Genomic DNA, 12,367 nt, shown 5'->3' on the forward strand with positions numbered 1-12,367 from the left:
ACGATTTTATTTTCTTGCAAGTTGCAGATTTGCATTTAACTTGTAGCCCATATCAGGCATTATATGTGCATGACAACAAAATAGGTCGTAGGCAGTTCAATAACTTAATATACGTTTGGTAATGTAGACTTAATTTATAAGGGCTGTTTGTAATTTGCTTGGAATTCAGCCATCCCATCAAGTTCAGATTTGATAGATGTCAGTTACAGGCTGCCTCAATGTCATGGTCCACCTAGGAATATTCAGATATTAAACATTTGGCTAAATTTATCTTTGTTACTAGTGTTACATCTTATGTAGGCTATGCTTTAGGTTATGAAGTAGTCCTATCTTAACATTCTGATTTCAACTTCTGATTAGTCTTTTATGCTATGTTGGGATACAGCAGGACCATGTATCAAAATATATTTTGATGAGACCTTTTGGGAGGGCTCAACACCAGTCAAACTGCAGGGTCATCTGTTAAGTACTTGGACCAGTCTGGGATTTGCTTTGCTCACTTTAAAGCTATAAAAATTACACTGCCCCTGGCTACTTGTATGAGTAGGCTCTCCTGGCAGAAAGTGAACTGAAATGTAGAAGAAAACCCCATAGCTCCCAAATACTTTGACAGAGCCAAATAAAATACAAGGAAACCTTTATTTTCAACTTTTATCAAGATTTTTTTGTCTTTTTTCCAGCTGTTTCAGAGGACAAGTCCAGTCAGTTTTTGTATTAAAAGGATCTTGATGGAGGTAGCTGTGTCTGTCCTGACTTTTGCTTGCACTCGTCTTGGTAAACAAACTCAAAATAAAATTAAAATCAAGGAAGTGTGGGCCAAGGTGATGCGCGTTGCAGCCAGGTCTGTGTAACAGATGTGGCGCTGCAGCCTCCAGCAGTCACTATGTACAGAGTCCGTCCAATGTCCCCTTATCACACCCAAGTGCAATCCAAGTGCAACTGGCAGCTTATGGAGAATTGCACTTCCTCCTCTCTCCAGCCACATCCCCCATGCAGGGAAGACATCATCTGATCAGGAGTGCCAGGCAGAGGGGGGGAAGGGGGTCAGAATTCAAACAAGGGTGTGTGTATGTCACTTCAGCTGAATCACTGGGTTGTCAGCACTGGGCAAGTGTTTCACTGCTGCTGAGCCACCTAGGGCAGAAAAAAAAAGAGAGGAACAAGAGCTTCTTCAGTGCTGTGTATTTCCTGCAGAACCCACCCAACCTGGGGCAGTCGCCAAGGGCCCCCTCCCTCCGGTTCGTGGCCAGGGTTAGGGTGGAAAGGGAAAGGTAGCAGGTCCGGATGCTTACCTGCTGGGGCGGCGGTGGCGGAGGAGGCTCACTGCTACGGTTTGCCAAGCGGCTGAGGATGTTGCGCTCCGACATCTGGAGACGCACAGCCACTGGAGGAATGCGGGCAATTGTGGCAGGCAGCCGCGTCACATCGGCCTTCATGTCGCTCAGCAACTCCTCCAGCTGCTTCAGCACTGGAAGAAAAAAGGAAATTCTAGACTTACCTGTGAATTTGGTCTCCGTAAGGGGAGGGGGGCAGCTAGTCTTTGGGGAAAGCCTGGGGCCAGGAAGGCAGGCTCCAATTTTGGATTCAAGGAGGCAGGACAAACCCCCCCCCACTACTCCCCAAACTGAGAATGCACCTAGGCCCAACTAGAAACTAGCTATATAACCAACAGCTGAAATCTGTAACAGTTCTCTACATCTATATGGAGAGAGCATGACATAAGGGGTGGCTCCAGTCATCTCAGAAGCAATCCTCCCCTATTGTTGCATTTGGGAGTCTACAAGGTGGAATAGCACAGCAGAATGGACCTAGCTGCCCTCTTTTCCTTGAGGAGAACAGAAATTCACAGGGAAGTACAGAATTTCCTCTTCTCAACCTTGGGGTGGGGAGGAGAGGGCAGGTAGCATTAGGTTGCTAAAAAGAGAGGTATCTGCCTGGAAACTGGCAACTACTGTACTCTGTCACTTCCAGAGGATATGCAGCCACATATGGAAATCACCCAAAGACCATCTCAACTTAGGCAAAACGTGTCTTAACAGTGTCTGGTAAAGTCAGGCATCGAAACCCATGTGGTAATTTTAAGAGAAGAGCTCTCCCTGAAGGATGGAGAGGAAATAGTACCCCTTTACAGAAGGAGCAAAAACAGTCTTGCAAACCTGCAAGTTGCTGAAGAGTTCGCTAGGTTGACACTTTCCAGTATGCCAAGGAAGCTGTAGGCACTTTCTTGCCCTATGAAGTATTCTTGGTTGAGACAGGTAAGACCTCTACTGCTTAGTGGACAGCGTGTTGTCTACGGAGTACTCAAAAGTCCTGCAGGCGTAACATGTATTCCATGACAGACAAAGGTCTGTAGCAAAACCCTACCCCCACAGGAGTTAAGAGGTGTATGAAATTGGTCCCCGAGGGCTTGGACAGACAGCAGAGATGTGATTTGGGACAGTAGTGGAGGAGTGTTACTAGCATGCTTGCAGATGTCTTCCTACTGGGAGAGAGACTCAATCTATGAGGATATTCACATTCCCTAGTGGAAAAGCAAAAGATCAATCTAATGAGATTTTCACGCAGCTGATTAAGAATCAACGTCTTTGTAGTGTTGAGACGGTCGTTGCCACACCTTGGGGACAATGCCAGAGAGATGGAGAACAGATAAGTAGGTCATCCTTCCACTTTAAGACCACTGGGATCCTGGTGAAGACCAAAGGGTTTGGCATAAAATTTGTTATTATTGGTTCCTGCAGCTGAAACGAAAGCACCTGCATGTCTGCTCTTAAGGATGTGAAGGTAGGCCAGGATGACACTGAGCAGGGCTACACGGCCTCAGACAAAGAAAGGAGCGTATGAAACCTGTCCAGGAACCGCTTGCCATGCTTTAGTATCCAGCATAGTCAGTGTGTTTCACCATTTTTCTTCAGGAGTGTAAAAAAAAAGAAAACCATTTCCCCTTTCTGAGAACAGGTTTTTGGCCTTGATTTCCAGCACTTTGGAAATCCAGTGATGTTTTGAAGGTACTATTGGATATATAGGAGATCCTCCCTAAAATCTGTGTCTCAGCATCTTGGTGAATCCTTAAAGCATAGCTTCTGGAGATTAATTTCATTATCCATTGGTGATGGTTGTTCAGATGTCCATGAATTACTTCAGGTGGTTTCCAACCATCAGGCTCTTGCAGGAAAAGGGGTGGAGGACAATAGATAGCCCAAGTTTGGACTTCTTTCCAGAGCTGCAACCCGTTTCGGATTTCTTTAGATCTGCTATTGTTGCAAGATGGACTTAATGCCCATTTTAAGACATAAAAATAACAACAACATAGTTTGGAAGATCTATTTGTGCACTATGAAGCTTTACTTTCTACTAAAGACTGCCTCCAGAGGCCTTAGACTTTGAATTTACACCTTAGCAACAGAGTTCTTCAAGGCAGCCCTTTTGGAGGCCATGAATCTGTTACCTAGTTATGTAAGGGTCCAAAGATGAATCACCAAGAGACACTCCCACTGAAGGCAGCATTTATCTCTCCAAGCCATCCATATCTAGCATCACAGAGACTCTTGAAAAGGTGGTTCTAGTGATAAGGAACTCCGTGCAAGATTATCTTAGCACCATAGCTGAGGAACCCCACATTTCTGACAGGGGAGATCCAGACTTGTGCTTCTGCTCATCTATCAATCTGCTTCAGAAGAGCACTGCCTTGGAAGCAAGATCATTGTAGGGGGGTCCAACCGGGAAAGAGTCCACTCTTGTGGGATGTCTTCAGCAGCTGACAAAAGCTCTCTCCTTTCTGGCCATGTAAATAGTGCCTATCCCCATGGGCAATAATAAAAGAATGACCTAGAGCAGATGTTCTCCCAAGATGTACTGCACCTTCTACCTCTTCAGGGAGTGCACTTCTGCCCCTGGAGCAGGTATGAGAAAAATGAGTACTGTCACTTCTACCATGGAATGAGGGATTCCTGCTCCTAAACACTCTCTCAAGAGTGCATTTCTTTTTAGTAAAAGGCAGAAGAAACACTTTGATCCACTGCATAAAGGTGTGTGTGTCGGGGGGAATGGTCTCCCCTTTAATGGGGAGGAGGGAAGAAATCAGGACCCCCCCATCCCGACACACCTTCCCTCAAAAGGATGGTTGCCTCAGGCAATGGAAGCATCTTCCCCAGAGAATGGGCTCTGCAGTAGGGGGCCTTCCTTGTGGAAATACAGGATGGCCAGGTAACAACCTCCAACTGTTTTTGTGCCCTTGTGTTGAAGGGAGGCTATACTGCCTCCCACTGCATCCTCTCCGTCAGGTAATGGATGTGAAGGAGAGAAGCCTGTGGTGCAGCAATGTTCGGCTGCAATCATATGATGACACCAGCCCAAACATGTTCTCATTGGCCAGGCCAAAACATTCCCCTTCAGAACCAGTGGGATCTGACCTATAAACCCTGACCCATCTCCTGCTTCCTGCAGCAAAGTTACGTCATCTTGCTTTTCATTGCAAGACAACCAGGTTCTGCTGGAGTCTCCCCAAACCCAAAATCATTTGGGGATGTAAGGGAATTAAAGCCCCTCTTCCTCGTTTTAAAATTGGAGTTTGCCTTCTGAACCTGGAGGAGGGTTTTTCCCCCCGCACTAGCTGCCCTCCTCCCCTAGAAGAGAAAGAGAAGTTGCACATTTAGAAAGACACAAGCACTGGGGGGGGGGGGGGGTGGAGGGAGGCGGGATGAGGTGGGGCGGGGGGAAGGGGCCAGTGGCACACAACGGAAGTCTGCCCTCACTCCATGTGATCTCCTGCCGACTCCTCACCTTTGTGAAGCACCGCGTTGGCTGGTTTGTTTCCAGCCATAGACTCCTTGGATAGATGCTGGTGGCTCTCAGCTAGGCACTCCACCTCAGCAAAACGAGTGTTCAGGGCCATAGAGGGATGGGATGGATCTTCTGACATGTTCAGGTAGGCAGCTCTCCTTAGCTGTTCCTCGATCACAAGTGCCTGCTCCAGCAGCTGCAAAAGAATTAAAAAAACCAGGATCCTGAGTCCAACTCTTCAAACTGCTGCGAGGCTCCCTCCCAGAACAAGGGAGGCCTTTTCTCACTTGAGCCACACAGCTTCCTCTGCAGGGTCTACGCCAATTGCTGACTCTTGTCTCGACATGCTTACGCACAGTACTAGAAAGATCAATAGTGTTGCCATAAGGAGAAATCTATCCATACGCTAAACTCCCTCAGAAATGGCATACCACCACAAAGTTTATTGCAAGCCTATGAGGAATGGTTGCATAGCTTATGCAATCTTGTACCGCCACACAATTTATTCTTGAAACCAAAACAAAACCATGGGTTCAGTAGCTAATACTGCATGCAAAGAACCAACCCCTGGTGCCTATGCCAGCTATAGCACAGTCTTGTACTGGTACAATTAGGTCAAGAAGATAAGAGCAGATTCACCCCTTTGACATCTGCAACATAACCTGAAACAGAATACACAAGTTTGGAGAGACTTGTAGCTAAAGGCTAGCTGCAGAATTACCACTGTGCTACTGGGATCTATAGTTCAGTGTATTGCTCCAGTTGTACCAGGTACATATAGCGTGAAGCCACTCAGCCTCTCAACAGGTATTTTGTTTGTTTGTTTAAGAAAGGTGCTATGGCAAACAGGCCCGCATATTTTAAAAAGCTTACTTATATTGTGTAAAATATATATTGGTGTGAGTTTGTGGGAGAGACTGTCTCCATAAGAGCAGCTCAGGAGAATCTCCATTCAGTTTTGCTTCTGTTTAAATGACATGCCTTTCACAATGTTTAATTCAAATCCACATGTATCTACAGAGTACTCTTTTCTTAATTAGACAGCCTAGAGGAAAACAAGCTACTTTGCTCATTGGAGAAAACTCAAGCCACCACTGATATAAAGCATTTAATTCATAGCTTCTCACCTTAAACCTCCTGGCCAAAAATTTGTTCTTTATCTCCAGGAAGTTGCCCCTGTTCATTTCACCCTTGAAAGGCTCATTGAGGATGGCGTAACGAGGATCGTTCTGGATATCTTGCCAGCGAGCGTAACCGTGGCTGAAGTTGACCAAGCTCAGAAAAAATAATTTTGGAAATGCACTGTTCCAGCAATTGGCATTGCTTTTAACACTCATCGAGTGTCTTAGTGGTGATATTATTATTTATTACCTCTCTGAAGACCATAGGGCAGTGTACAATATAAAAACACAAAAATACATACCATACAAACAACCAACCCCCCCCCCCAGAGTTTATAAGGCCACAGAGTCTTTAATTAGCCAAAGGCCTGGGAGAAGAAGAAAGTTTTTGCCTGATGCCTAAAGATCTGTAACGAAGGTGCCAAGCGAGCTTCCCTGGAGAGATTATTCCACAAACAGCTGAAGCTACAACAGAAAAGGCCCATTCTCGTATTGCTGCCCTCCAGACCTCTCTTGGAGGAGGCACACAAAGAGGAGCCTCAGATAATAATCACAGGGGCTGGGTTATTTCATTTGGGGGGAGGCAGTTCTTGAGGCATTAAGATTCAGTATTGAGACAGTGTTCCTTTTTAAATAGGAAGAAGTCCTCTAGATTTTTCAGAAGATGCAAGTCATGTACCAGGCTCCCATAGCCCCAGATTTACAAAGCAGGTGCTAATGCAATCACCCTCCTAGCTGCTCACCTCCTTAGGTCAGCTTTCTTCCTCCTACTGCTCCTCCTGCCAAACCACTGCTGCAAAATTTGCTGGAGCATAGCCTGCCTGCACCAGAGAGCAGTTCTCTGTTTGGATGAAGCTACTATACAATGGCAAAGTGGAGCTTGCCAGACAGAGCAGGCAGATTGCCTTAATAGATGATGAGAATGACACAGGAACAGCAGCAATTGCAGCAGGGCTAAGCAGGAAACCTGAAAATCCTTCAGAAGCCAAGTGGCAAACAGTACAGCATCCAAATGCAAGCAACTGAGTGCACATACATACGTTGGTATGTATTATTGCAACATGCAGAATGCATTCATTCTGGGAGAGCCGGGTTCAAATCCTATTCAGTCAAACAACCACAGCATGCAAAATGTGGGGAAGTTGCTCCCATCTTAACCTACCGAGTAAAAATGTTGCAAGGCTAAAGTGAGGTAACTCAATGTACTGTGCTGCTTATCTTTTTGGAAGAAGGATGGAATATGAATAGTAAGCGGCACATGCAGTGGACGAACGCAGGCAAAGCTGCAATGGCAGCTTAGGACCCACTGAAGCCCTTTGCACGGGGCCACACTCAAAGTCTAGGGCTGGGCTAATCCTGAAGATGCTGGAGAAAGGATACTTTATGATTCCTGCCAGGAGCCAGTAGTCATGGCGCCGGTGCCAGATCTCATAGGTCTTCTTGGTAACGGTAGCTGCTCGCTCTTCATTTTGCCACAGGGAGTGCAACTCTGCAAGAGGAAACAACGTCAGAAAATTAATTTTCTCATAACCGAGTGAGACCTCGTTTCCCCACAGTCCACAGCTGCACCCTCGGCCTGCCAGTACCAGTGAAGCCTCCGTCTGCAATGTTGAACATGAACCGCTGCTTCATGGCTTTCTTGTGCCGGTCTTCGGAAGGCTCTTTAAGTGTCTCCCCGTTCTGCAGCATCACGACATCCTTCTTGTCGTCTTCTTTCTTTTCCTCTGTTTAGGGGGGGAAAGAACTTGCTGGTTAGTCCCCGGATCTCCGCAGTGAAAGTATGCACAGCCAAGGCCATACCAGCCATGCCTAGAATGCTCACCCTTCTCCTCAAGGTTAATTGTTGGAGGCTCAGGGTTTGACTCCGCAGGTGTCTTTTCTTCCACCTTCTCTATGTCAGCTGCAGGAGAGGAAGGTTTTAAGAATTGAATGCATCCATCCTGATTTAAGCAGAGGCTAATTCAGTCCCAACCGGGTTAATCTTGGTAGCCCTGTGAACTCTCCTTGACATCAACACCAGAGAGCCCCCCATGCTCTGGAATGCCATATGTCTTGCACATGCATCTATGAATTAACAGCCATACCTTTGCTTTCCGTTTCCATTGGCTCCTCTTTCACTTCTACTTCTTCTGGTTTCTTCTCTTCGGTTTCCACAGCATTCACAGGGGATTTAGCCTCCTGTGCGGGGGTCTCTGTTGCAGGAGGAGCCTGCTGAGTGGGCAAGAGAAAGAAAGAAGGGGGGTAGGGGTGAGAATCTTACCCAGTGGAGTGTAAGAAAATATACCAACCTCTGTGGTCAGGTTTCACAGCACATTCAGCCACAATAACAAATGGCTCTCTCCCAGCCATGGACACTGTTCACTGCTTTATGGAGTTTTGCATTTTTAAAAACAAAGCATTTATCTTTCAAAATAGATGTCTCTCTTCAGAATCCTGAAGTAGGTGCGGAGGAGTAACTGATTAAAAGCCACATTTCCCTCCCCGTCTCCCAAAGACAATATGGCCAGGGGATAACAGTACTTGAAAGCTGAAGAACCCCAAGTCATCAGCAGAGCATTCCAAAGATCAGAAGAAGAAATGCATTTATTTAGCAGCAACATGAAGAAAACCCTTGAAGCTCACCTCAACCGGGGCTTCATTCTCAGCAGTGGAAGCAGCAGCAACAGTGGGACTAGTCTCCTTCTCAGGTTCTGTGGGCTCCCCTTGATCCTTGGTAGTGACCCCCTCTTCTGCTTTCACTACCTCCTCTATAAAGCAGTAGGGGAGAAAGCAGAAGAAGCTTTCAGCACACACCACTTAGGACTCAAAAGTCTCTATACTCTGATCCCCTGGAATGACCCCCCTCCCATGCAGACATTCCACAGCAATGTCCTCTTGTGCCTTTGAGGGCCAGCCTTAGCTCCAGGAAGCCCTCCTAAATTAAGAGTTGGTTTGATCTACGTCCGCCCCAAGTCCTCTGTCACAGCTGGAAAGAGGAGCAGCATTGAAGGCTGGACGGGGCTCTTTTAACAAAAACACAAACGCAGGGCTCTCACCAGGTGGAGGAACAGGGGCAGGGGTATTAGGCTGTGTGTCTCCTGGCGTAGAGGGAGTTGGGGTCTTGGGGGAAGGTGAGCTGGGCTGCAAAAGCTTCTTGTTCTCCTCTATCTCTGCTAGCTCTGGCATACTCCAGCGTCCATTCACATGCTCAAACTCTTGCACCTAATGGGATGGGAACATGGAAAACACATTTTAGTTGTTCCAAGTCAAAACCAATGAAATGCATCAGTGTCCTTCTGAACTCCAAAAATAGAAACTGAGAGGCAAAAGAGATCACCGGTTAGTCCATCCAATGCATATAATGCATATAAGAGGCTAAGTGCCATCTAGAGGTCTCTAAAAAGTTTGTTTTAATACCCACCTTCTTGCGTATGAGAGACATGACCCCTATTCGTGTAAGGACGTGCTGTCGGGACAGGCCCTCGCGTGGGACACCATCAGCAAACGTTTCTGCACCGTCCGCTCCTGGCTCACACAAGTGGCGCATGAAGAGAGAGACGTAGGCCCTGAAGGAGGGAAAGGAGCGTTAAAAAGACTGGTAGCATCATGACTGCATAAACCCTCGATGCAAGTAATTCCCCAGCAAGACTCACAATTAAAGAGTGTGCAAGTTCTCGACCAGCAATCTCCCTTATTCCACTCAAACTAGCTTCGTTCCCAGAGACTGTCAAATTCCATCACTCCCCAGCCCAGACATGGCGAAGCAAAGTTTGTTCCCCTAATTCCACTCTTTCTTGGGCATTACAAGCTACGCCTCCTCCCTCCAGCATGTCAGACTCACTTAAACTCCTTCTCTGACTTCCCACGGAGGTCCCGCACCAGCCACTGGGTAGTAAAGGCATCCTGAGGTGGCATCCCATAGCGCATGATGGCATTGAGGAAGGCCTTCCGCTGGCGAGCATTGAAGCCCAGAACCTGAACAGGAGAAAGAGAGGAAAAAAGCTTAAATGCAGCAGCAGCCCCCCCCCTAAGCATAGAGGCTAAAGTCTTCCACAAAGGATCTGATTTTGTTAATTTGGAAGATTTCTACGCCAAACCCTCAGTATAACACTCTCAGAATTTCGCGAGTATAAAACTCTTAAGAATTACCTCAATGTTGCCTCCTACACGAGCAAGGAGTGGGGGTAGGGGCTTGTCTTTGTCATTCCTCAGGCCTTTCCGACTAGGCCGGCGAGCAGCTGGCAAGACAGAAAAAGGGAGAAGTACTAGTTTAAGACAGTATAATGAATCAGATGGAGTTTGGTATGCAAGGAAAAGCATAGCAATCATACAAAGAGCTTCCAATCTATTTCACTTATTCAATTTATACCTGGCCTTTCCTCCAAGGAGTTCAAGGCAGGATGTTTCTCAACGCACCCTAACAGTTTTAAATCCCAGCAGCCCTCTAAAGTTTGTGAGGCTGAGAGGTCACAATTGGTCAAAGGTCACCCAGAGAGCTTCATGGCCGAGTGGGTGGTCTCTAGTTCCGCCCTGATAATAATAATAATAATAAATTTTATTTATATCCCGCCCTCCCCAGCCGAAGCCGGGCTCAGGGCGGCTAACAACAATCAAATAATCAAACAATCAAATAATCCAACATTCTAAAAACATTTCATTATAAAAATTAATTAAAATCAAGTTGATGGCAACCATTAAGCAAAATTCTGTGCAGGTTGCCAGAGGAGGGAGTCAGGCTGCGCCCTGACCAAAGGCCTGGTGGAACAACTCTGTCTTGCAGGCCCTGCGGAAAGATGTCAGGTCCCGCAGGGCCCTAGTCTCTTGTGACAGAGCGTTCCACCAGATTCGAGCCGCAGCCAAGAAGGCCCTGGCTCTAGTTGAGGCCAGCCTAACCTCTCTGAGGCCTGGGACCTTCAGGATGTTTTTATTTGCAGACCGTAGGTTTCTCTGTGGGGCATACCAGGAGAGGCGGTCCCGTAGGTACGAGGGTCCTAGGCCGTATAGGGCTTTAAAGGTTAAAACCAGCACCTTAAACCTGATCCTGTACTCCACCGGGAGCCAGTGCAGCTGGTATAGTACCGGATGAATGTGGTCTTGCAGCGAAGACCCCATAAGGAGTCTCGCCGCGGCATTCTGCACCCGCTGGAGTTTCTGGGTCAGTCTCAAGGGCAGCCCCACGTAGAGCGAGTTACAATAATCCAGTCTGGAGGTGACCGTCGCATGGATCACAGTGGCTAGGTCAGGGCGAGAGAGATAAGGGGCCAACTGCTTAGCTTGGCGGAGATGGAAAAATGCCACCTTTGTTATAGCTGTAATCTGCGCCTCCATAGAGAGGGAGGTATCGAAGATTACACCCAAACTCTTAACGGACGGTGCTGGCACTAATTGCACCCCCGCAAGAGATGGGAGTTGCCCCCTCAATCCCATATCGTCCCGTCCCAGCCAGAGGACCTCTGTCTTCGAAGGATTTAACTTCAACCGGCTCCCACGTAACCATCCAGCCACAGCTTCCAGACATCTGGTCAGTGTGTCTGGGGCCGAGTCAGGATGGCCATCCATCAACAGATAGAGTTGGGTGTCATCGGCATACTGATGGCAACCCAGCCCAAAACTCCGGACAAGCTGGGCGAGGGGGCGCATAAAGATGTTTAAAAGCATCGGGGAGAGAATCGCACCCTGAGGCACTCCACACACGAAGGAGTGGCGCGATGACAATTCCCCAAGCGCCACCCTCTGTCCACGACCAGACAGAAATGAGTGCAGCCATTGGAGGACTGTGCCCTGGATCCCCACGTCGGCAAGGTGGTGGTCTAGGAGTTCGTGATCGACCATGTCGAAGGCTGCTGACAGGTCTAGAAGAATCAGCAGCCCCGACCCACCTCGATCCAGCTGCCTGCGGAGATCATCTGTTAGGGCGACCAGAGCCGTCTCGGTCCCATGACCAGCGCGGAAGCCGGACTGGAATGGATCGAGAGCCAATGTTTCATCCAGAAACCTACCAAGCTGTTCAGCAACCGCTCTCTCAATCACCTTACCCAGGAATGGAAGATTCGAAACCGGGCGGTAATTGGATAGATCTAAGGGATCTAATGATGTTTTCTTTAAGAGCGGACGCACCACTGCCTCCTTCAGTTCCCTTGGGAATATCCCGGTGCCAAGGGACAAATTGATGATATCCCCCAGGGGGGCCCGCACCTCGTCTGGACACGCTCTAATCAGCCATGACGGGCACGGGTCAAGAGGACAGGTGGTGGGCTGTCCAGCTTGGAGGAGTCTGTCCACATTGGCTGGAGATATCCGGTCAAAGTGGTCCAGTACTGGACCCGAGGACAGTCGAGGGGCCTCCAGTTCATTTATTGTATCCAAATTGGCAGGAAGGTCATGGCGGAGCAACAGGACCTTCTCCGCAAAAAAGCTCGCAAATGCCTCACAGCTGTGTGTCAGATTGTTATTTAAATTTGGCTGTCCTTCAAGGGACGTTAAAGACC

At 47.8% G+C, this 12,367-nt stretch overlaps 1 protein-coding gene across 4 annotated transcripts in view; it reads right to left on the bottom strand.

Annotated features, from left to right (window-relative positions):
* Positions 1 to 620: 620 nt before the first annotated feature.
* The window catches only part of CHD4 (chromodomain helicase DNA binding protein 4), a 31,041-nt gene continuing 19,294 nt past the window's right edge, over positions 621 to 12,367 (bottom strand). For 2 of the 4 annotated variants that reach the window (XM_083592726.1, XM_083592725.1), the window contains exons 28-40: positions 10,029 to 10,117; positions 9,721 to 9,854; positions 9,301 to 9,445; positions 8,936 to 9,101; positions 8,523 to 8,647; positions 7,985 to 8,108; positions 7,723 to 7,800; positions 7,487 to 7,624; positions 7,281 to 7,389; positions 5,907 to 6,039; positions 4,780 to 4,975; positions 1,293 to 1,468; positions 621 to 1,134 (exon numbers count right to left, since the gene is read on the bottom strand). In XM_083592726.1, coding sequence (XP_083448852.1) covers positions 1,117 to 1,134; positions 1,293 to 1,468; positions 4,780 to 4,975; positions 5,907 to 6,039; positions 7,281 to 7,389; positions 7,487 to 7,624; positions 7,723 to 7,800; positions 7,985 to 8,108; positions 8,523 to 8,647; positions 8,936 to 9,101; positions 9,301 to 9,445; positions 9,721 to 9,854; positions 10,029 to 10,117 — 1,631 coding nt within the window. In that variant the 3' untranslated portion in view covers positions 621 to 1,116. Of the gene's footprint in view, positions 1,135 to 1,292; positions 1,469 to 4,779; positions 4,976 to 5,906; positions 6,040 to 7,280; positions 7,390 to 7,486; positions 7,625 to 7,722; positions 7,801 to 7,984; positions 8,112 to 8,522; positions 8,648 to 8,935; positions 9,102 to 9,300; positions 9,446 to 9,720; positions 9,855 to 10,028; positions 10,118 to 12,367 lie in introns of all 4 variants that reach the window. The other 2 variants (XM_083592724.1, XM_083592723.1) reach the window with 1 other exon arrangement.

The sequence above is a fragment of the Podarcis filfolensis genome (genome assembly GCF_964270895.1).
Source record: "Podarcis filfolensis genome assembly, chromosome: 17".
Taxonomy (NCBI): Eukaryota; Metazoa; Chordata; class Lepidosauria; order Squamata; family Lacertidae; genus Podarcis; species Podarcis filfolensis.